Source organism: Lynx rufus, unplaced genomic scaffold, assembly GCF_022079265.1.
Source record: "Lynx rufus isolate CCGP_SWC_20201006 ecotype Redwood Valley unplaced genomic scaffold, mLynRuf1.p SCAF_30, whole genome shotgun sequence".
Classification (NCBI taxonomy): Eukaryota; Metazoa; Chordata; class Mammalia; order Carnivora; family Felidae; genus Lynx; species Lynx rufus.
Window position 1 is genome coordinate 4232535 of NW_025814846.1, and position 25655 is coordinate 4258189.

The 25655-nt window shown below is 35.5% G+C and overlaps 1 protein-coding gene across 1 annotated transcript in view; it reads left to right on the forward strand.

The window, feature by feature from the left end:
* The window catches only part of OPHN1 (oligophrenin 1), a 593683-nt gene that overhangs the window by 382633 nt on the left and 185395 nt on the right, over window positions 1-25655 (forward strand). Inside the window, exons 16-17 of the mRNA XM_047092574.1 lie at window positions 20676-20760; window positions 25503-25561. Coding sequence (XP_046948530.1) covers window positions 20676-20760; window positions 25503-25561 — 144 coding nt within the window. The remainder of the gene's footprint in view (window positions 1-20675; window positions 20761-25502; window positions 25562-25655) is intronic.

Below are 25655 nucleotides of genomic sequence, written 5' to 3' on the forward strand. Positions count from 1 at the left end.
TTTCTATAGTATTGTTTGTTATTTCTATTTCCATTTTTATTTTATTTACTTGGTCTTTTTCCATTTTTCTTGATGAGTCTGGCTAAATGTTTAACATTGTTTCCCTTTTCAAGGAATCAGCTTTTGGTTTCATTGATCTTTTCTAATGTTTCTTTAGTCTCTATCTCATTTATTTCCAATCTGATCTTTTCTTTACAATGTTTTCTTTATTTTTTGAGAGGGAGAGTGTGAGAAATGGAGGGGCAGAGAGAGGGGGACCGAGGATCTGAAGCAGTCTTTGCACTGACATGGTGACAGCAGCGAGCCTGATGTGGGGGTTGAACTCACAAACCACTAGATCAAGACCTTAGCTGAAGTCAGACACTTAAGCGACTGAGCCACCTAGGCACCCTTGTACTCTGATCTTTATTATTTCCTATCTTGTACTAACATTGGGCTTTGTTTTTTGTTCCTTTTTCTAGTTCCTTAGGAGGTAATGTTAGAATGTTGTTGAGTTTTGTTTCTTGAAATAGTTCTGTACTGATATAAATTATCCTCTCACAACTGCTTTTGCTGTGTCCAAAAGATTTTGAACCATTGTGTTTTTATTTTCATTTGTGTATGTTCATATTATATAATATGTAATATGTAATGTATATATATAATATATATTAAGAATTCCTCTTTGATTTTTTTCATTGAAGTATTGGTTGTTTAGTAGCATATAGTTTAGCTTCCACATGTTTTTGTTTTCTCCAGGTATTTTCTTACAATTGCTTTTTTTAAAGTTTTTATTTTATTCTCAGGTATCATTTTAGTTTCAGGTGTACATTGTAGTAATTGAACACATATACATCACCTGGCGCTTATCACAAGTGCACTCCTTAATCCTAATCACCTATTTAACCCATCCTTCCACTCCTCACCCCTCTGGTAACCATCAATTTGTTCTCTGTAGTTAAGAGTCTGTTTCTTGGGGTGCCTGGGTGGCTCAGTCGGTTAAGCGGCCGACTTCGGCTCAGGTCATGATCTCACAGTCCGTGAGTTCAAGCCCCACGTCAGGCTCTGTGCTGACAGCTCAGAGCCTGGAGCCTGTTTCAGATTCTGTGTCTCCCTCTCTCTGATCCTCCCCCATTCATGCTCTGTCTCTCTCTGTCTCAAAAATAAATAAACGTTAAAAAAAAGAGTCTGTTTCTTGGTTTGTCCCTATCTCCCTTTTTTCCCTTTGCTTATTTGTTTTGTTTCTTAAATTCCACATATGAGTGAAATCATATGATATTTGTCTTTTTCTCGCTGACTTATGTCAGTTAGCATTATACTCTCTAGCTCCATCCATGTCATTGCAAATGGCAGTATTTCATTCTTTTTCTTGGCAGAATGATATTCCATTATATATATATACCAAATCTTCTTTAACCATTTATCCATTGATACTTGAACATATTCCATAATTTGGCTATTGTAATTAATTATGTTATAAACATAGGAATACGTGTATCCCTTTGAAATACTGTTTTCATATTATTTGGATGAATTTCTAGTGCTGCAATTACTGGATCATAGGGTAGTTTTGTTTTTAATTTTTTGAGGAACTTCCATAGTGCTTTCAAGAGTAGCTGCACCAGTTTGCATTCCCACCAAAAGTGTAAGAAGGTTCCTTTTTCGCCACATCCTTGCCAACACTTGTCATTTCTTGGCTTTTTTTGTTTGCTTGTTTTTTGTTTGTTTGTTTTGTTTTTATTTTAGTCATTCTGAAAGTGTAAGGTGATACCTCATTGTAGGTTTTTTTAATTTTTTTTTAATTTTTTTAATTTTATATTTAAGAGAGAGAGAGCAGGGGAGGAGCAAAGAGAGACAGAATCTGAAGCAGTCTCCAGGCTCTGAGCTGTGATGCCGGGCTTGAACTCATGAGCAGTGAGATCATGCCTTCAGCCGAAGTTGGATGCTTAACCAACTGAGCCATCCAGTCACCCCCCTCATTGTAGTTTTGATTTGAATTTCCCTGATGATGAATGATCTTGAGCATCTATTCATGTGTCTCTTAGCCATCTGTATGTGTTCATTGGCGAAATGTCTTCATGTCTTCTGCCCATTTTTAATTGCATTATTTTTTTTTCATATTGGGTTCTATAAGTTCTTTTTATATTTTGGATACTAACCCTTTATCAGATATGTCATTTGCAAATATCTTCTCCCATTCCCAAGGTTGCTTTTAGTTTTGTTTATTTTTTCCTTTGGTATGCAGAAGCTTTTTATTTTGTTGCAATCCCAATAGTTTATTTTTGCTTTTATTTCCCTTTCCTAGACATATCTAGGAAAAATGTTAATAAAGCCAGTGTCAGAGAGATTATTGCCTGTGCTCCCTTCTAGAATTTTTATTGTTTCAGGTCTCACATTTGTGTGTTCAGTGTTTCTTTGAATTTATTTTTGTGTATGTTGAAAGTGCCCAGTTTCATTCTTTGCCTGTAGCTGTCCAGTTCTCCTAACACAATTTGTGAAACAGACTGTCTTTTTTCCGTTAGATATCTTTTCCTCCTTTGTTGAAGATTAATTAACCATACACTTGTGGGGTTATTTCCCACTTTTCTATCCCATTCCATTGAAGTAAGCATCTATTTTTGTGCCAGTACCCTACTGTTTTTATTACTATAGCTTTCTAATATAACTTGAAGTCTGAAATTGTGATGCCTCCAGCTTTGCTATTGTTCTTCAAGTTTGTTTTGGCTATTTGGGGTCTTTTCTTCTTCCGTATAAATTTTAGGATTTTTGTACTAGTTTTGTGAGTAATGCTGTTGGTATTTTGATAGAGATTGCTTTGAATGTGTAGATTGTATGGGGTAGTATAGAAATTTTAACAATATTTGTTCTTCCAATCCATGAACATGGAATATCTTTCCATTTATTTGTGTCATCTTCAGTTTCTTTCCTCAGTGCTTTATAGTTTTCAGAGTACAGGTCTTTCACCTCTTTGGTAGGTTTATTCCTAGGCATATTACTGTTTTTCTTGCAATTGTAAATGAAATTATTCTCTTAATTTCCATTTCTGCTGCTTCATTATTAATGTATGCCAATGTAACATATTTTTTCACATTGATTTTGTATTTTGTGACCATACTGAATTTATCAGTCAGTCTAGTAGTTTTTTGTTGGGTCTTTAGTGTTTTCTATATAGAGTATCCTGTATTATGCAAATAGTGAAAGTTTTACATTTTCCTTGCCAATTCAGATATATTTTGTTTCTTTTTGTTTTGTGATTACTGTGCCTAGGACTTCAAGTATTATGTTGAATAAAAGTGGTGAGAGTGGACATCCTTGTCTTTCTGACTTTTTAGGTGTAAGAGCTCTCAGTTTTTTTCCATTTAGTATGATGTTTGCTGTGGGTTTTTCATATATGGTTTTTTTTATGTTGAGGTATGTTCCCTCTAAACCTATTTCATTGAGGTTTTTTTTTATCATGAATGCATGCTGTACTTTGTCAAATGCTTTTTCTGCATCTATTAAAATGATTATATGTTTTTTATCCTTTCTCTTATTGATGTGATTGATGCATCATATGGATTGATTTGCAAATCAATTTATGCTCTAATATTCATAGTTTCTTTCCTTCTGCTGGTTTGAGGTTTGTGTTTTTTTTTTCTTGCTCCTTTGGGTGTAATGTGGTTGTTTATTTGCAATTTTTCTTCCCTCTTGATACAGACCTGTATTGCTATAGCCTTCCCTTTTAGGACCACTTTCAATACTTTCAATGCATTCCAAAGGTTTTGAACTGTGTGTTCTCATTTTCATTTGTTTTCACCTATTTTTTAAGTTTCTTCTTTGATTTCCTGCTTTACCATTCACTGTTTCATAGCAGATTGTTTAACCTCCATGTATTTGTGGTGTTTTCAAAATTTTCCTGTGGTTGACTCTAGCCATTGTGGTCAGAAAAGGCGCATGGTATGATTTCAATCATTTTGTATTTTTTGAGTCCTGTTTTGTGACTTAATATGTGATCTATTCTGGAGAACATTCCTTGTGCTCTTGAAAAGAATGTGTATTCTTCTGCTTTACAATGGAATGTTCTGAATATATCTGTTAAATCCATCTGGTCCAGTGTGTCATTCAAAGCCACTGTGTCCTTCTTGATTTTCTGTTTGGCTAATCTGTCCATTGTTGTACTTGGGTGTTAAATTCCCCTACAATTATTGTATTACTGTTGTTTAGTTCCTTTTGGTTTGTCATTAACTGTTTTATTTATTTATTTGGGTGGTCCTATGTTGGGTGCATAATTATTTAAAATAGTTATGTCTTCTTCTTGGATTGTACACTTTATTATTATATAGTATCCTTGTCTATTTATTTATTTATTTATTTATTTATTTATTTATTTCTCTTTACAGACTTTGTTTTAAAGTCTATTTTGTCAAAGTACTGCTACTCTGGCTTTTGACATCCATTTGCCTGGTTAATGTTTCTCCAACCCCCACTGTCAATTTGCAAATGTCTTTGGTCTGAAATGAATGTTTTGTGGGCAGCATATAAGTCCATCTTGTTTTACTTATCCATTTTGTCACCCTGTGTCTTTTGAATGGGGAGTATAATGCATTTACATTCAAAATAACTTTTGATAAATGTGTACTTATTGCCATTTTATTACTTGTCTTTTTTTTGTAGTTTTTCTGATCCTTTCTTCTCTTTCTGTCTTTCATGGTTTCTTGGTTTTCTATGGTGATAAACCTCGATTTCTTTATTCTTTGCATAACGATTAATTGGTTTTGATTTGTGATTACCATTATGATTGTATATAACATATGTCTAGAGCAGTGTATATTTAGTTGATGGTCACTTTCATTTGAAAACTTTCTTAATTCCTCTGGCTCTCCACCCCCCACCATTTTAGGTATATGTCATTATATTTTACATCCTTTTATTTTTTTGAATCCCTTTACAGAATTACTTATTGTTACTGCATCTATGTTTCCTTCTTTTCATACTCTCACTTGTGGTCTTTCCTTTCCACTCAAAGAATCCCTTTTAATATTTCTTGTAGGGGCAGTTTAGTGGTCATTAACTCCTTTAGTGTTTGTTTGAGAAATTCTTTTTCTCTCCTACTCAATGATAGCCTTGTTGGATAGCTATTCTTGGCTGTATATTTTTCCCTTTCAACACTTTAAATATATCATGCCACTCCCTTCTGACTTGTAAAGTTTCTGATGAAAAATTGCTGGTTGCCTTATGCAGTTTCTTTAGTATGTAACTGTCTTCTTCTGCTAATTTCAAAACTTTTTCTTTATCATTACTTTTTCCATTTTAGTTACTGTGTGTCTTGTAGATCCCTGTTTCCTTTGAATTTGAATACCCTTTTACTTCCTTAGATTAGGGACATTTTCAGTGATTATTTCTTGAAATAAATGCCTTGCCCCCTTTTCTCTGTCCTTTCCTTCTGGGAATGCTATAATGTGAATGTTATGTTTGATAGAGTCAGTGACTTCCCTAAGACTGTTCTAATTTTGCATAATTATTTTTCTATTTGTTTATCTTTATTTACTTTCCATTACTCTGTCTTCTAGGTCATTTACTCATTCCTCTGTTTCTTCCAGCCGCTATTTATTCCATCAGTTGTATTCTTAATTTCATTTATTGTCTTCTTCATCTCTAATTGGTTCTTTTTTATCTCTGTGTTAAGAGTCTCACTGATGTCCTCCACTCTTTTCTCAAGTTCAGTGAGTATCTTTATGATCATTATTTCAAATTCTTTATCAGGCATGTTACTTATATCCTTTTTGCTTAGGTTTCTTGCAGTGGTTTTGCCCTATTTTTTCATTTGTGACATAGTCTTCTGTCTCCTCATTTTGCCTATCTCTTTGTGTCTGTTTCTGTGTTTTAGGAAAGTCAGTTTTACCTCTTGCTCTTGAAAGTAGTGGTCAGGATGTGCACTTTTAACTAGGTGGCACTTGTCCTCCTCCATAGGGATGCACAGCCACTGTGGAGACTGGGAATGGCCAGGACCATTGCACAAAACTCAAGCAGATTGAATGGGCCACAGTGCCATATGTGCTGGTCCTCTTCCACTGGGGATTCACATCTGCCACAGAGACCTGGGCCAGTTGCTCAACACAACATGGTGGTCAGGGGGTGTAATTTTAACAAGGTGTGCTCATTCTCTGTGGGATATCGATCGACCCAATGTTGGCAAAGTTTGCATGAGTCCTCTGCAGTGGGCATCTATATCACCAGGATTGAGGCAGGTCTGGCTGGTGATTTGTGCTGTTGGTGTAGGTCAGTTAGGTAGTGAGTGTTGGTGCTGCTCTGGTTCCCACAGGTGACTGTGCATTTATGATGTTGGGCCAGGGAGGGAAACATTGCCTGCCAGCTCCTTTGTTCTTGGTGAAGTCCCTCAGTGAACTCTGAGATTAGTAACTAGCTCTCCCTCTTGTAACCCAAGTGCTTTTCAAACTGCTGCTTCCAAGATGTATCTCCACAGGCTGTTTTTTGTGCTGTTTCTTTAAGGATAGGCGCTTAGCTTCCTATTACCATCTCAGAGCCAAGCCTGCTGATTTTTATAGTTCTAGGATTTAATTCCTGCTGGTTGTAAGCACTCACCAAATTTGGCCCCTCTGATTTTCAAAGCTAAATTCTGTGGTGATTTGTCTTCCCTTTCTAGGTGCCCCAGTGTGCTAGTCTGTTTCTTGCTACTCTCTGTGCATGCAGCTCCTCCCACCCCCCGCCCATCCAGCATTCAGACCTGCAGGGTTTAGGTTCTCACCAAATCTTTGCCTTTCCTATCCTCTTTAATGTGGCCTCTTCTCTACATTTAGTTGTGGAGTTATTTTGCTAGTCTTTGGGTCCTTTTCTGGGTTTTTTGCTCTGGTGTAAGTGTTATCTAATTGTATCCTTGGGAAGAGGTGAGTTTAGAGTCTTCCTTCTCCACCATATCTCCTTGAAGTCCCTATTGATGGCTTCTTTTATACCCTTTTTTGCTTTAGAATGTTGGTTGCTATGTTATTTTATGTGCAGATGCTCATAGCTATTTTATTTTCATTCTGAGCATGGCTTTTAGCACTAAAAAGTGTTCTTACTCTCATGTAGTGCTTTTGGGCTTGAAATTTTCTTTGTCTGATATTGATTCCATTTGCCTAGTAGATCTTTGCCCATTCCTAAATGTTCCTCTTTTTCATTACTTCCCTTTGGCTGATGTCTCTCCCTTATGTTTTGAGCTTTCCTTTCCTAGGAGCAATATATTTCCATGGCTTCCTTTTGAAGATCATTTAGAACACTCTTCCAAAAGTGCTCTGATTTACCGTGTTTTTCAGTATTTTTATACTTTGTGTAGACTTTGTCTTTCTGGTGCTAGTTTTAGATTAATTTTATGCCTCTAGACCCCTTATTTTCTTATGAACATACTTTTTCCAGCATTGCACTTTTTCCCTGCAATGGTTTGTGGAGAAGGAATATTAGCGATAGCTCCCTGGGATTTGGTGTCCATTTTTCTACTTTCAGGTGATTTGGAATTTGCCTATTCTCTATGTATTTGTTATGTGGGGTACATGGCTTTGTGTAGCCCTGTTTTTTTCTGGTGGTTGCATGTTGTTTTATGGGGTATGTGTAGGGAGATGTAGATTTACATGTCCAGCATTACCTTGACATAAGCATTTTCTCATATAGTTAAAAATACTTTGTAAATATTTGAATGGCTACATAATATTGTGGTAAATAAAAGAACCAATGTTTATCAAGTCATTTCCTTCCTTTTGAGCATTTAACTTGCTTCCTTTTTTGTGATGACATATTTGTAGAATAAATTGTAATGTATACTTTGGGTAGATTTGCTGAAGTAGAATTATTGCTCTAGGGTTATAAATGTTATTAATAATCTTTCTATAATTTGAATCTAAGAGAACCAGTAGGCCACAGATGGATTTACTTTAAGCTGATAAGGTAGTTTCCACCTTTTTATGAGGTCACACACCTCTTTCCTACATATACAACAGGATCCAGGTCTGAAATAGTTGGGAGGCACCAGTGTGGCTATTTTTGGAGTTTATAACCAGTATCTCTGCCAATTAATGGAAATTGTGCCATTACTAATTATTAAGTATTTGACCATCTTCCCCTGCCATAGTTTATATAACATTTGTTCTTCTACAGGTGGATTTTCTTTTTATCACTGCACTAGTGACACACGCATCTTATATACAGCAACAATAAAAGAACAAGTGACCTTTCTTTTAGCTATTCTTTAGTCTGGCATTTCTGGGTTTTATATGAGGATGAGTAAGATCCTAAAATACAGCTATCAAAACTGTAACTTCATGAAACTGATCAATTCTCACATTAGTAATTGCTGCTTTCCAGCTAGCATCAGAGCCTGATGGGCTTATTTCTGACTATACTTTCTATTAATCACGTCTGTTGCATCTTCTCACTTGATCAGTTTTATCAACTATAAACCATCAAAACTGATCTTACTATTTATGCAACCAGGATTTTCACAGTAATATATTATTAACTTTTATTTTTAATTAATTGGGACACTCTGGCATAACTCATGTGTTTCAGAAGAACGATTGTAACTTTCTTGCTGTTATGGGTTGTTGAGTTTTTTGTTTTTGTTTTGGATTTGGTTTTGTTTTTTTGTTGGTTGTTTTTTTTTTTTTTGCCTCTACATGTAACAAAAGATCATGGTACTCATTTGAAGTGTTGGTTAGAACTTTGTTCAAGATATTTCTATGATTATTCTTACTCCCAATCTGATTATCTATCACATTACGTGACAGAAAACCAGCCTCAGCCTACAATCATCTTTGAGAAATTGTTATTAAGCAAACAAATGAACAAACAAATTCATAGGTCTAATTCTAGACTCAATGATTCGGTCTCTTGAGATCCAGGGATCAACATTTTTGCAAGGCTCCCCAATAAAATTTGTTGCAGTTTGGCACCTTACTATAGGCTCATTTTGAGAATGCATACTTTCATTTTAGTGCATGCTCCACATCAAGTCATGACCCCAGTACAGGTCTCAAGTGGTCATCTCTATTCCAGTTTCTAGAACTTGACACCTTTGCAATATACCCATAGTATGTTCCAGGGTGCATTCAAAACTTTATTTTCTAGCATGCTCAAAAAGTCATTCCCTAACTAAGTATATTGTTCCATTATGAAATAGGGATCTAACTTTTCCCCTAAAGAGTTATTTTTTTTTAATTCCATGTGTTGAACACATCTTATTAACTAATTTATAATTCTGTTTTTATTGTGTGTTAGGTTGTTATATTCACATGTGGTTTTTCTCCTGGATTTTTCATTTTTTCTACTTGTATGACTGTTCTTATACTAGTATGATCTTGCTACAATTGTAGCACCAGTAATCATTTTCTTATCAAGTAACACAAATTCTCATTTATTCTTTTTTGAAGGAATTATTTTAGTCATTTGTCTTAGTTCATTGTCTTGTGTAAACTTTAGCATGTTCCAGGAAACTTTAGCATCTTCCTTATCCATAGAGCACTTATACAACTCAACACCAAAAGAACAAACTATGGAATTAAAAATGGGCAGAGGAACTAAATAGACATTTTTTTTCTAAAGAAGATTTACAGATGGCCAACAGACATGAAAAGATGCTCCACACCACTAATCATCAGGGAAATGCCAATAAATACCACAATAAGATATAACCTTATACCTGTTAGAATGGCTAAAATAAAAAAGACAAGAAATAACAAATGTTGGTGAGGATGTGGAGACAAAGGAACCCTCCTCATACACTGTTGGTGGGAATGCAAATTGGTACAGCCACTGTGGAAAATAGTATGGAGATTTCTCAAAAAAATTAAAAATGGGCTTAGACTTTTAAGTTGATTCTGGAAAGAGTTAATTTTGGGGGCTCTAGTGATGGAATGAATGTGTTTTGCATGTAACAAGGACACAAATTCTGAGGAACCAGAGGTGGAATGCTATGGTTTGAATATGTCTCCCTAAAATTCATGTTGAATCTTAACCCCCCCAAAGTGATAGTGTTTGGAGGTGAGCGTTTGGGAGGTGATTAGTACTCTTATAAGAGACTCCAGAGAGATCCTTGTCCCTTCCACCATGTGAGGGCACATTGGATAGTTTGTGGGCTGCAGCTTAGAAGAGGGTCTTATCGACCTGACCAGACCATATATCCTGATTTTGGACTTCCAGCCTCCAGAACAGTGAAAATAGCTTTATGTCATTTATCAGCTACCCAGTCTATGGTAATTTGTTATAGTAGCCTGAACTAGACACTCATTTTCTTCCTTGATTACTATAGAATTATAATAAGTTTGAAGTTGGATAGTGTCACTCTTCAGACTTTATTTTTCTCCCCCATTATTACATTGCCTATTCTGTATCTATTGTGTTTTCATATAAACTTTCATGTCTCTTCTTGATGTCCATAAATTAACTTGCTTGGATTTTATTTATATTTCATTTAATAAATAAAATAATTGGAAAGCTGGGAAGAAAGACATATTGAGTCTTCCTATCCATGTATATGGACTATCTGCCCATTTATTTAGATCTGTATTTTATCAAGATTTTGCAGTCTGCATATAGATCTTGCACATCTCTTATTGTATTTATACCTAAGTTTTTCATTTTATGGTGCTAATATAAATGGTATTATGTATTTAATTTCATATTCAAATTGTTTATTGTTGGTATATGAGAAGGCAGTTGACTTTTATTAACCTTGTATCCTGCAGTTTTGCTATAATTTTTCATTACTTCCAGGATTTTTGTTGTTCCTTTTTTTTTCAGATTCATTTCACTTTATTATTTTTTTTAAATTTAAATCCAGGTTAGTTAACATATAGTATAATAATAATTTTAGGAATAGAATTTACTGATTCATTGCATATATAACACCCAGTGCTCAATCCAACAAGTGTCCTCCTTAATGCCCCTTGTCCATTTAGCCCATCCCCCTATCTGTAACCCCTTTAGCAGCCTCAGTTTGTTCTCTGTTTTTAGCAGTCTTTTATGGTTTGCCTCCTTCTCTGTTTTTTTGATTCCATTCCCTAATGTTCATCTGTTGTGTATTTTAAATTCCACATATGAGTGAAATTATGTATTTGTCTTTCTCTGAGTTATTTTGCTTAGCATAATGCACTACTTCCATCCATATTGTTGCTAAAGGCAAAATTTTATTCTTTGTCATCGCCAAGTCAAATTCCATTGTGTATATATATACCACATCTACTTTATCCATTCATCAGTCGATGGAAATTTGGGCCCTTTCCATACTTTGATTCTTGTTGATAGTGCTGCTATAAACGCTGCGGTGCATGTGCTCTTTAAAATAGCAGTCCTATAACCTTTGGATAAATACCTAGTAGTGTAATTGCTAGGTCATAGGGTAGTTCTATTTTTAATTTTTTGAGGAATCTCTATACTGTTTTCCAGGGTAGCTGCACCAGTTTGCATTCCCACCAGCAGTGTGAAATGTTTACTCTTTCTCCACATCCTCACCAATATCTGTTGTTGTCTGAGTTGTTAATGTTAGCCATTCTGACAGGTGTGAGGTGGTATCTCATTGTGGTTTTGATTTCCCTGCTGATGAGTGATGTTGAGCATCTTTTCATGTGTCTGTTAGGCATCTGGATGTCTTCTTTGGAAAAGTGTCTATTTTAGTCTTTTGCCCCTTCTTCACTGGATTATTTGCTTTTTTTGGGTGTTGAGTTTGATAAGTTCATTATAGATTTGGGTACTAACACTTTTTCTGATATGTCATTTGTCATATGTCATTTGTCGTCTCCCATTCCATTGGTTGCCTTTTAGTTTTGCTGATTGTTTGCTTTGCTGTGCAGAAGCTTTTTATCTTGAAGAGGTCCCAATAGTTCATTTTTTGCTTTTATTGACCTTGTCTTGGAGACATGTCAAGTAAGAAATTGCTGTGGCTGATGTCAAAGATGTTGTTGCCTGTTTTCTCCTCTTGGATTTTGATGGCTTCTTGTCTTCCACTTTGGTCTTTCATCCATTTTGAGTTTATTTTGTGTATGGTTTAAGAAAGTGGTCCAGATTCATTCTTCTGCATGTCATTATCCAAGTTTTCCAGCACCATTTGCTGAAGACACTTGCCTTTTTTCCATTGAATATTCTTTCCTGCTTTATCAAAATTAGTTGGCTATACATTTGTGGGTCTATTTCTGGTTCCTCTATTCTGTTCCATTGATCTGTGTGTCTGTTTTTGTGCCAGTACCATAGTGTCTTGATGATTACAGCTTTGTAATAGAGCTTGAGGTCCATAAATGTGATACCTCCAGCTTTGTTTTTTTTTTTTTCCAGGATTGCTTTGGCTATTCAGGGTCTTTTCTGGTTCCATACAAATTTTAGCATTATTTGTTCTAGCTCTGTGAAGAATGCTGGTATTTTGATAGGATTGCATTGAGTGTGTAGATTGCTTTGGGTAATACCAACATTTTAACAATATTCTTCCAATTCATGTGCATGGTATGTTTTTACATTTTTTGTGTGTCTTCTTCAATTTCTTTCATAAACTTTCTATAGTTTTCAGTGTATAGATTTTTCACCTCTTTGGTTAGGTTTATTCCTAGGCATTTTATGTTTTTCGGTGCAATTGTAAATGGGATCGCTTCCTTGATTTCTCTTTCTGTCGCTTCACTGTTGGTGTATAGGAATTCAACCGATTTCTGTACATTGATTTTATATCCCGTGACTTTGCTGAATCCATGTATCAGTTATAGCAGTTTTTGGTGGAGTCTTTTGGGTTTTCCACATAAGAGTATCTTGTCATCTATGAAGAGTGAAAGTTTGACTTCCTCCTTGCCAATTTTGATGCATTTTATTTCTTTGTATTGTCTAATTCCTGAGGCTGAGACTTCCAACATTATGCTGAATAAGAGTGGTCAGAGTGGACATCCTAGTCGTGTTCCTGACATTGAGAGGAAACCTCTCTGGTTTTTTTTTCGCATTGACAATGATATTAGCAGTAGGTCTTTCGTATATGACCTTTAGGATGTTGAGGTATGATCCTTCTATCCCTACTTTCTTGAGGGTTTTCATCAAGAAAGGATGCTGTATTTTGTCAGATCCTTTCTCTGCATCTATTGAGAGGATCATATGGTTGTTATCCTATCTTTTGTTAAGGTGATGTATCACATTGATTGATTTTCAGATATTGAACCAGCCCTGTGTCCAAAGAATAAATCCCACTTGATCCTGGTGAATAATTATTTTAATGTATTGTTGGATCCAGTTTGCTCATACCTTGTTGAGAATTTTTGCATGTTCAACAGGAAATTGGTCTCTAGTTCTCCTTTTTAGTGATATCTTTGTTATTGGAATCAAGGTAATGCTGGTCGCATAGAATCAGTTTGGAAGTTTTACTTCCATTTTTATTTTTTTGGAACATATTCAAAAGAATAGGTGTTAACTCTTCTTTAAATGTTTTGTAGAATTCCTCTGGAAAGCCATCTCGACATGAACTCTTGTTTGTTGGGATATTTTTGATTACTAATTCAATTTATTTACTGGTTATGAGTCTGTTCAAAATTTCTATTTCTAATTTCAGTTTTGGTAGTTTATGTTTCTAGTAATTTGTCCATTTCTTCCCGATTGCCCAATTTGTTGGCATATAATTGCTCATAATATTCTCTTATTATTGTTTGTGTTTCTGTGGTGTTCATTGTGATGTCTCCTCTTTCATTCATGATTATATTTATTTGAGTTCTTACTTTTTTTCCTTACAGAAAGGGCTTTTTTCAACCCCAGGTAGTATTCTTATTATCATGGTTGTAAATTGTAGTTCAAACATCTTGCCTATATCTGTGTTGATTAAGACCCTGGCTGTCATTTCTTCCTGTTCTTTTTTGGGGTAAATTCCATCATTTTGTCACTTTGGAGGAAGAAAAAAATTAATAAAATTAAAATTAAAAACCAACCACAAAATCAAATAAAAGCTAGATCATTGGTGTATTTTGTTCTGCTTGTTGTAATAAGCTTGATAGAATAGAGAAAAAATGGAAAGAAAGGAAAAAAAGGTAAGAAAAATTTAAAAATTAAAAAAATATGATAAAAGAGAATAAAATGAAATAAAATGAATAGAATAAAAATATAATAAAGTAAAAGATAATTTTTAAAATTAAGAAAAAGAAAATAAAAAATAATTTTTTCTCTTTCTGTATCCAAGATAAAGGAAGGAAAAAAAACACAACTTAAACAAAAACAGAAGCAAAATACTAAAAAATGAGCCAGTAAACAGAATGAAACTTGAATGAAGTTACATCCACTTTCCCCTAGAACTGACACTATCAAGCACTCTATAGTCCATGTTCATACCCTAAGCAGATGGAGGGACTTATGTTGGTCTTCTAGGGTATTGTGCTTGGAGGGTGCAGTTGGGTGGAGTTTGATGTAATGGCTCTGTTCTCCACTAGGTGGCACTGCATATCTTACTGGGGTGGATCAGTGTGGTGCACGTATGAGTGAGCATGCATGCGCATGCTCATGCTCCAGAAAGGTGGAAACGTCTTCACCCAATTCCCTAGTCTCTGGCCCAGGGACTTTACGCTCTCACTGACCCATGATTTACCATCCCTCCTTTGTATCAGGTCTCTGTCCACTCCCTGTCTCTACCCTGTCCATGTCCAAGCCATCCACCTGCAAGGTGGCACCTCCCTCCAGAGTTTTATCTTAGATGGGGCTGTGTTTCAAACCCCACACTTCAGAGACCCCTGCGGCTTGACCCACACTGACTCTCTGGCAGAGGGTCTCACTGAGCAATGGCCAGTGATGCTGGCTTACCCCAGAGAATGTTCATGCAATCACGCAGTGGCAGAGATTCAGAGACTGTGGTGAATCACAACACACAGGTTGTGCCAGGTTTCACAGTATCCTGGCATCTATGTCCCAGTACCAGCAAACATGGATGCTCTCGGGGTCTCCTGGGACCTTTACGTGTGGTAAAGTTGTATGGTTTCTACCAAAGGGTTCTCTAAGCAGGGGAAACAGTTCTCCCCATGTGGCACACGGACCTCTCAGACCCCTCTTCCTGTTCCTGGAGATTTGCCCTATTTCCTCACTAGGGTACTGCCAGGCACTGAGCTCCAGAACTTCAGACTCTGACCTCCACTGTTTATAGAATCCTGGTGGTATTGAAACCTTCTCCTTTCTTCCTGTCAGTGGTTTTGGGGAACAGATTTCTTGTTTTCATCCCCTGTGTTTTCACTCTTTCTCTCTCTTTCTCTTCAGCTGCTTTCAGGGGAGTGTTTTTCCTGCACTCTCCTTATGTGCTTCACTCTCCCCCTTTCTCTGTTGTCTCTCTGCAAAAACAGTTCCCTACACTACAAGGCTTTTCTCTCCCCTAGTTCAACTCTCCTCTCCGCACTCTGTACCTGCCAAGTTCTGTGGTTCAAGTTTTGCAGATTTTTGTGTTTAATATTCAGATCAGTTTCCAAGGTGTGCAAAAATGGTTTGGTGCTGATCTAGCTGTGTTTCAGGTATGAGACAAGGTAAGGGTTTCCATGCTTCTTCGCCATCTTCTCTTCTCCCTGGATTTTTGTTGTTCTTGTTGACTGTTTGGGATGTTCTGCATAGACAGTCATTATATCTGTAACAAAGGCAATTTTCATTTTTCCTTCTCAAACTGTATACCTTATACTCCCTTTTCTTATTTTATTAACTAAGATTTCCAGTTTGATGTTTAATAGGAGTGGTGAGAGAGGACATCTTTGCTTTGTTCCTGATCTTTGGAGAAAAGCATTCTATCTTTCACTGTTAAGTATATGTTAGCTTCCTGTTTTTTGTAGATGCTCTTTATCAAATTGAGTTCATTTCTTTTTTTTTTTTAATTTTTTTTTAACGTTTTTTTTTTTTTATTTATTTTTGGGACAGAGAGAGACAGAGCATGAACGGGGGAGGGGCAGAGAGAGAGGGAGACACAGAATCAGAAACAGGCTCCAGGCTCCGAGCCATCAGCCCAGAGCCTGACGCGGGGCTCGAACTCACGGAGCGTGAGATCGTGACCTGGCTGAAGTCGGACGCTTAACCGACTGCACCACCCAGGCGCCCCAAATTGAGTTCATTTCTATCACTAGTTTCCTGATGGTTTTTTTTATTGTGAATGAGTATTGCATTTTTCAAATGCTTTTTCTGCATCTATTAATACAATCATATGCTTACTCTAAAGAAGAACTAACCTATTGATGTGATGAATTACAGTAATTGATTTTTGAAAATTGAATCAGCGTTACATACCTGCAATTAATCCCACTTGTTCATGGGTTTTATACTATGTTGTATTCTATTTGTTAATATTTAATTCAGGATTTTGCATTTTCATGAGAGGTATTTCATTTGTTGTTTTCCTTCATCACAATGACTTTTGTGGTTTTGGTATTCAAGTAATGCTGGTCTCAAAGAATGATTTAGGAAATATTCCCTTTGCTTCTATTTTCTGGAAAACATTATATAGGAATGATATGGGGTTTTTTTTCATTAAATGTTTTGTCAGATTTACCAGGGAATCCCTCTGGACCCGGTGGTTTCTGTTTTAGCATGTAATTCATTTCGGACTCAGTTTTTTGTTTTTTTTTTTTAATAGCTACCAATCTATTCAGATTGTCTATATCCTTATGTTTGTATTTTGGTAAATTTCATCTTTGTAGGAACTGGTCCATTTCATCAAGATTATCAAATTTATAGGCATAGAACTATTCATAATATTTCTCTATTTTTTCTTTCAATGTCCACAGGATCAGTAGTTGATTATCTCTCTTCTGATATTAGTTATTTATGTCTTCTCTTTTTTTTCTTAATTAAACTGGCTAGACGTTTATCTTTATTTTGGATTTTTTCTAAGAGCCATCTTTTGGTTTTATTGATTTTCTCTATTGATTTCCTATTTCAATTTCATGGATTTTTACTCTAACTTTTATTATTTCTTTCCTTCTGCTTCCTTTGGGGTTGCTTTTCTTTTTGTAGTTTCATAAGGTGGAAGTTGAGGTGATTCATTTTATTTTAGCTCATCCCTCTTTTTTTAAATATATGCATTCAGTGCTATGTATTTCCTTTAAAGCATTGCTTTTGCTACACCCCACAAATTTTTATAACTTGTATTTTTATTTTCCTTTCACTTGAAATATTTTAAAATGTCTCTTGAGATTTATTTTTTGACTCACCTAAATAACTTGAAGTGTGTTGTTTAATCTCCATGTATTTGGGGATTTTTCAGGTATCTTACTGTTATTGATTTCTAGTTTAATTTCATTTTCTGAGAGCATATTTTATGTGATTTCTGTTCTAAATATGTTCAGGTATTTTTTTTGCCCTGACTTGGTCTGTCTTGGTGAATGTTCTATATGGACTTGAAAAGAATGTTTATCCTGCTATTGTTAGATGAAGTAGTCTACAAATGTCTATTAGGTCCAAATGATCAGTGGTCTTATTTAGTTCAATTGTATACTTTCCAACTTTCTGCCTATTGCGTCTGTCTGAAGGAAGTGTGTTGAAGTCTTTAGCAATAATAGTAGATTCATTTTCTTGCAGTTTTATCAGTTTTTGCCTCACATATTTGGATACTTTGTTGTTGGATGCATACCTGTTAAGAAATGTTCAGTCTTCCTTGAGAATCACTCCTTTTTATGCTATGCCCCTCTTTATACCTTACAATTTTTCTTGATCTAAAGTCTGCATTGTTTGAAATGAATACAGCTACTCCAGCTTTCTTTTGATTGTTGTTAGTATGACATACCTGTTTCTATCCATTAATTTTTAATCTATATGTGTCTTTATATTTAAAGTTGGTTTCTTGTAGACGATATATAATTGATTCTTGTTTTTTAATACACTCTTGACAGTCTATATCTTGTAATTAACATATTTGTACCACTTATATTTAAAGTTATTATTGATATAGCTGGATTAGTATCTACCATATTTGTTACAGTTTTCTATTCATTGTCTTTCTTATTTGCTTCTTTTTTGTCTCCCACTCTTTTTCTTCCTTCTCTGGGTTTAACTGAGTACTTTGTATGATTTCTCTTCTGTTAGCATATCAATTATATTCTTTTAAAAACTTTTTTTAGTGGTTGCCCTTATATTTTTAATATACATTCATGTTATTCAGATCCTCTCTCTCAAAACACTATGCTACTACGCAAGTAGTGCCAGTACCTTATGACAAAGTATTATTCTTAATTACTGTCTCTAATCCTCATTAATATTATTATCATTCATTTCACTTTTTCATAAGCTATAATTACTGGATACATTGTTTATATTATTTTGAACTTTACCTGTTAGGCCAAGAAAGATTAAGTCAAATACAAAGTTTTATTTACCATCATTAATTCCTCCTCTAACGCTCTTTCTTTCTTCATATAGATCTGAGTTTTTGACCTCAACTTTCTTGTGAAGAACTTCTTTTAATATCTTTTGCAAGGCAGGTCTACCGTTGACAGAGTTCCTCCATATTTCTGTATCTGAAAGTCTTTATTTCTCCTTCACTTTTAAAAGATAATTTTACTGCGTACAGAATTCAGGCTGGTCTTCTTTACTTTGAATACTTTAAATATTTCACTCCATTCTCTTCTTGTTTGCATGGTTTCTGAAAGATGAGTATGATGTAATTCTTATCCTTCTCCAACTTTGGCAAGATCATTTTTGTTTTTGGTTTTGTTTTCATTCTGACTTCTATCAAGATGTTTTGTCTTTGATTTTGTTTAGTTGAATATGTTATACCTAAGTGTGGATTGTTTTGGTGTATAACCTGCTTGGTGTTTTCTGAGCTTACTGGATCTGTGCTGTCATGTTTATCATTGGTTTGGGGAAATTCTCAATCATTATTATTTCAGATATTTCTGCTATTCCTTTTTTTTTCTTCTTCTGATATTCCCTTTACATGTATGTTACACCTTTTGTTATTATGTTACAGTTCTTGGATATTCTTTTTCTTTCTTTTTCCTCTTTTCTTTTCAAAATTTCTGGGGCGCCTGGGTGGCGCAGTCAGTTAAGCGTCCGACTTCAGCCAGGTCACGATCTCGCGGTCCGTGAGTTCGAGCCCCGCGTCAGGCTCTGGGCTGATGGCTTGGAGCCTGGAGCCTGTTTCTGATTCTGTGTCTCCCTCTCTCTCTGCCCCTCCCCCGTTCATGCTCTGTCTCTCTCTGTCCCAAAAATAAATAAACGTTGAAAAAAAATTTCTATTGACATTTCTTCAGACTCACTGATTATTTCCTCAACTGTGTGCAGTTCATAGATGAGCTCATTAAGGGAATTCTTCATTTATGTTATGGTGTTTTTGATTTCTAGAATTTCCTTTTGGTTCTTAAAGCTTCTATCTCTCTGCTTACCTAGTTTATCTCCTTTTTTATGTTGTCCATTTATCCATTACAGTCCATAGCATATTAATCATACTTGTTTAATATTCCCAGTGTGATAATTCCAACATCTCTGCCATATCTGAGCCTGGTTCTGATGCTTGGTATGCTATGTCTCTTCAAACTGTGTTTTTGTTTTTGTTTTTGTTTTTGTTTTTGTTTTGGTCTTTTGTCTTTAGTATGTCTTACAATTTTTGTTGTAAGCTTTACACGATGTAATGATAAAAAGAACTGAAGTGAATAAGCCTATCCTGTGAGGTTTTGTTTAGCTGCTAGAATTTAGCCTGTATTTATGTTTGCTGTAACCATATGTGTCAGAGGCTACAGTTATCTCTGATGACCTTGTTTTTATTTCCTCTGTTGTCTTCGGTTTTCCCTAGAGACTTCTTAAATATTATCTAAGAAGCACCGTTCTTTTAGTTGCATTCCCCTGTTACTATTCAGGAGGACTATTGATGTTGTGGTAATTTGTGGGGGGGAAGGGTAACATTCTATAATCCTATCATTATGTCTTTTAGTGAGTCTCTGCCGATGGCCAGTGACCTTCACAAGTACTTCTCAGTATGATTTCGGTTTTTCCCCTTAGACAGGAAGGCAGTCCAGGTATGGAGTTGGGTATTTTCATTTTCCTAGTTCAGTTAAGTTCTAGTAAAACCCCATCATATTAGGATCTGGTAAAATAGTTTCTCTTAATGGTAGGCTTCACTAAGAAGAATGAAATGTGCTGTGCATATTTTTTAAAGAGCTACTTTTCCTCTTTTGCCCTCTCAGAAGCACAGAAACATGAGTAAATTTTTCTCACATCTTCACCATGAGAACTTGATAGGGCTCCTGGAAGTAAAATTCACAAAAGTGTGGGAGTCCCCATAGGACCAGGCCCCCTGAGAATTTTTAACTCTCAAACCTGTCCACACTGAACCTCTAGCAATTCATCAATTGTAGATTAGGTTTTCCTAAACTTGTACTGGTTCCCAAGGAATTTTCTGCTCCTGGGCTCCTGCTCTAATAAGTTTTGATTTTCTGTATATGCCTGTCTATTTCTTCAGTTTGGGGACAGTAGTTCAATGACCTCAGTTCTCTGATAGATCTAAGAGGAGTTGATTTTTGGTTTATTACACCTTTTTTCTTGTTGTGTGGGTAGAAGAGATGACTTCCACACTTCTTACATGACTGACTGGAATGCAAGGAAATTTTTGAGGCATCAAAGACGTTTGTTGTACAAAGTTTTCATCTCTTGAAAACTGGGTAACATAATCATATTTTAATTAATGAACTTTACTTTTCTTTTAAAGGGGTAAAAAGTAAGAACTTTTGGAACATTAACTTTTTTCATATTTTTTTTTTCTCAAATAGATCCTAAATGTCCAGGAGATGTTGATTTTCATTATAGTGACTGGGACATTAAGACAATTACCAGCTCCTTGAAATTCTACCTCAGGTATGCCTGATATGATTTGGAACTTTGTTTTTCACACTTGATGAAATTTGTCTGGGTGGATATTGGAGCTTATGTGGTCATAGTTTCTGGAGGTTGGATAGGAATGCTAAAGAAAAAAAGAGTGAAAAGGATTTCTGTCAAAACAAGGAATGTGCATTAGAAGACATTTAATCTGGGAATTTACGCAAGTGAAGGATCAAAATAATAGGATTGTTATTGAAAAATTGCTTTTTCTTAGGGAAATGATTATTTTAAAACTCATACCCTTAAAATAATGGAAGTTTGCCCATTGTGCATAGATGTAATGCTGTCACAATGTGCTCACTAGTAATATCAGGATTTATGACAATTCAAGGTTGTTAACATGTTTTGGTGAATAATAACTATTTTGAAACGTTAAATTGCATTTACACAAACAATACATGTGTTTGTATGTTTATATGCCATATTCCATGCTTTAATCCATGTAATAGAAATAAAAAAAAACAAGAAAGTACAACCATAAAAATGTTAAAACTGAATGAATTGACAGAAGTAGGAAAACAAAATTTACCTTATCAGCAATATATGGGGATGTGCGATGGTAATGAATATATCATTTAGTTAATTGCCATAAATTTATATTGTGTAAAAGTATTTGGGACATATACATTTAAACTCACTCATTTCTTACTATTCTTTATGTGCAATATTATGTACCATACTTTATTAAATAAATGTCTTTTTTTTTCAATTATTGTACTCTTCAGACATTAAGATAGATACTTGAATATCATTAATCCAAAATAAATTGGGTCTCAGATATTGCTGTTAAATGACTTCCTGCTGTAGTATAATCTTAGAACTTTATATAAACATGGATGCTTTTTCCAGGAGTATTTCTCCTGCATCTGCAAAAGAAGAAAGGTACTGTTGTCCGAGGGTTTATTCAGTGCTAAGCAGTGTTCTAGTTGCTTACATGGGCAATGTCATTTTTTTACAATAATCTTATAAGGTAGGTAGTACCATACTATTTTATAGATGAGAAAATTGAAAGGCATCCCCTTCCCCATTTAGTACTATCCATGCTCACAGCTCATATTACTTGAACCTAAGTATCTATGACTTGTAGGCCACTTATATTGGAGCATCTTTTTCCTCTATTTCCTACCCCCAGGGGTTATGGCCTCCTTGGAGTTACTTGGGTAATTTTAGTGACGATAGAGAGCACTCTACTATGTATGTTTTTAGAATACTGATGATGATAATAGTGAGAGTAAATGATTCTGTCTTTAGCCTTCTTCAAAGGAGTCAAGTTTTTTCAAAGATTTATATAGGTTAAATACATCCACACATTATATGTTTCCCAGCTCATCCCATAATAACCAGTGTGGCCCTTTTGAAAGATGGGAGGGTCAGGCCTTAAAGCCTGAATGAGCAATACCCCTAGTAAGAGATTTTTCCTTAAGACTTATGTATGGGCCTTTAATATGCATGAGCCAATCAACACCCATTAAGTTTCTCAAATACATTAATATTTTCAAAGAGGGCCTCTTCCATCTGTGTTATAGGTACCTAGCTCAACCCTTATCTCTAACATTTTCAGAAAAGTACTCCAAAAACTATCCTCTCTCTCTTATATTTTTAATGTCTCTTTTTCGACTGGCTGTTTCTTCTCAGCATATAAATATGGTACCATAAAGCACATCTCTTTGACTTTGTGTCTTTTTTCATTTATTCATTTTACCATTTACTGGATCAGTAAACATTTCCTGTATAGCTAGTCTATGTCTAGCATGGTGCTAAGCAGGAGGCATACAATTGTGAATGGATGTGATCTCTGAATTTAAAAAGGTTATAATCCAGTGAGGGGCAGAAAAAAAAACAGGTAATCATACAAATATAACAAACTATAATAAGTACTCTGAAGGGAAGGCACAAGGTGGTATGAAGGCTTACAACAGGAAGACCTGTTGTATTCTGGTTGTCTGTTTGAACTGAGGTTTAAATTATAATTTGGAGTCAACTGGGAGGAGGCAGTTGCAGACAAAGAGAACTGCATGTGCAAAGGCCTTGAAGCAAAAGAGGGGATGACCCCTTCAAGAAACCACATGTACTAGTATAGGTGGAGTACTGAGTGTAGAGAGGGAGGGAGAGATGTGTGGGAGCCAGACATTGCAAGGCTGTATGGGACATTTTAAGAATTGGAGTATGGATTTATTTTAAAAAGAATGGGAATAAATTGAGAGATTTTAAACAAGTTACACGATGAGGTTTGAATTTTGAAAAAAAATATATAGAGATCAGATTATAGGGAATCAAAATACGTTGAGGTAGAAACCAATTAGCAGGCTATTGCTGTGGTCCATGAAAAAGATGATGCTTCTTCTTGAAGTAGGGAATAGGAATATCGATTTGTAGAAATAAGCATAATAAAGAAATTTGGGGAGTAAATTTAGATATGAGAATGGGGGAGAGGGAGATAAAAGAATGATTTCCATGTTTCTGACCCATACAACCAAATGGTGGTCATACATTCAGTGATTTGAGAAACACAAGAAAAAGACTAAATGTAAGGGAGATGGCAAGTTGGGTTTTAGATATTTCAAATTTGGGTGTCTTTGAAGAAATCAGAACAAGGTATTAAGCAAGGCATTGCATATATGGGAATAAACTCAGATAAGAGTTCTGAGCTTGAGCTAAAAATTGTGAATCATTGACAATATAGATGACAATTGGAGGCAGGATCTTGGATGAGATTGCCTAATAAGAGAGATACTTCATGTCTTCCTATTCAAGCTTCAGTATATGATGTAATATACACTCAGTGTCTCTACTTCTTAACCTCCTAGTTTACCCCTTAACCCATTGCAGTCTCCCTCCCACCAACTCTGCTCCACTGAAGCTGCTCTTGCCAAGGTCACTAGTGACTCCTTCAATGCTAAACACAATGGACAATTGTCAGTCTTTACCTTACTTGATTTCTTTGTAGCATTTGGAGGTGTTACCAAGCCCTCCTTGAAACATTATCTTCTTTTGGATTCTACTGTATCTCTTGCTTTTGGCTTTCCTCACACCTTTTCAACCATTTTAGCAGTCCCTTTATGGACTTTCTACCTGATATATTCCAGGACTCTCCCCTCTTTTTGCTATACTGGAGGGAGGGAAAATTCAAATATCCACAGGGGCCAGGATGTGAAGATGAATGAAGCAGACTCCTTTCATATTAAACACATTACATATTGAACCTGTATTTGCATAGTGATACCTTTGTTTATGTATAATAAGCAATATTATTTACTTCCACAAATAACCATATAGGCCCAATATAGCCAACTCGTTCAGTTTTTCAGTAGTGTTAGAAAATAATGGATTTTATGTGAAATATCTCAAATTTTTTATATTCTGATGACTGGTTCAATTCCATTTCTTTTTTATACACTATTCTGGACAAATAATAAATTAAAGTCCTCATGTAGCTATTGGCTGTGACTTGGTCATCTCTCCTTGAGCAGTGGTATCTGTTCTCATGGTTTTAGTCACTCACCTAGGTTTGTGATTTCCACTTCTCAAGTTTAGAAGGAACTCCTTCCATCTGCCTAATAGACATCTCCCTTTGGCTATCCTAAAAGTCCCTCTAGCTTAGATCTACACTTCCTTCTGAATAAATTTCTATTCTATCCAGTCTTCCAAACCAGATGACTTTCTCCCTCACCAGTATACCCAATGATTGAAGAAGTTCTGTCTTTAATGTCTTTTAAATAATTCTCATCATTTCTTTCTATCCCTGATGCCACTAATTTTGTTTAGGCCTTTATTAACTCTCAACTGGATTACTACAATAATAACAGTGGGAGGAAGTATAACAGTGATTAAGAGCATAGACTCAGGACAGACTGACTAGTTCTGCCATTTACTAGGCATGTGTAGTCTTGGATAAATTAAACTTCTCTGAACCTCAGTTTCCTCATCATACATGGAGGAATCTCCATTTCATACAAATGGAAATAATAACAATATGCACCTTACAGAGTTGGTATGAGGATTAAATTAGTAAATATATGCACATTGCTTAGAACAATGAAGACTTTACTATTATTATAAGTGAATTACTTCTTCTGAGCCACCCACCACCTACCTTTATTTTATCATCACACTGGTCATTTTACATTGAAAGTTTTGTATATGACACTCTTCTCAACTAGACTGTTAGCTCCTTGGAGGTTTGGGGTCTCTCTTACTCATCGCTGGATCCCCAACATCTGGCACAATGCTAGGTACCCATAGGTGCTCAGTCATTTTTTTTTTTACCAAATAAAGAAATCTATTGGGCCTCAATTTTCTCCTCCATTAAACTGGGACTGGAATAACTGCTCCATCTCACAGGATCATTGGAAGGATCAGATGGTAGGACAGATATGAAGCACTTTGAAAACTAAAGAACTATCCAACTGCAAGAACTTTATAGCAGAATTCAGAGTGGGCCTACTTTGGAATTTTTCAGAACTGGTTTGAAACTCCTTTCACTTTTGAGAACTAATTGGGAGACCTTACTAGACTAATTTGCCTATACTTTTGCAGGTTTTTCATTGAATTACTAGTAACTAGGATTCCTCTGACAAAGTTTCAGGTGAAGAGAGAAATGTATATGGTCACACTAAGCTATGGGGCTCAGAAACTTAAGCCTTGCTGCCCACAAAACTGAGAATCCAAGGCCTGGCTATTCCCTCCCCAAAGGAACTTACAGTGTTCCTTTATTTCAGGAATCTTTCTGAACCTGTCATGACCTACAGACTTCACAAAGAGCTGGTCTCTGCTGCCAGTAAGTATTTATGTTACTAGTTAATTGTGTTGTCTTGCCTTCTTAATAATGTTCATAGCAATAAACCTAGAAGACTGCTTGAGGGAAAGTGAGG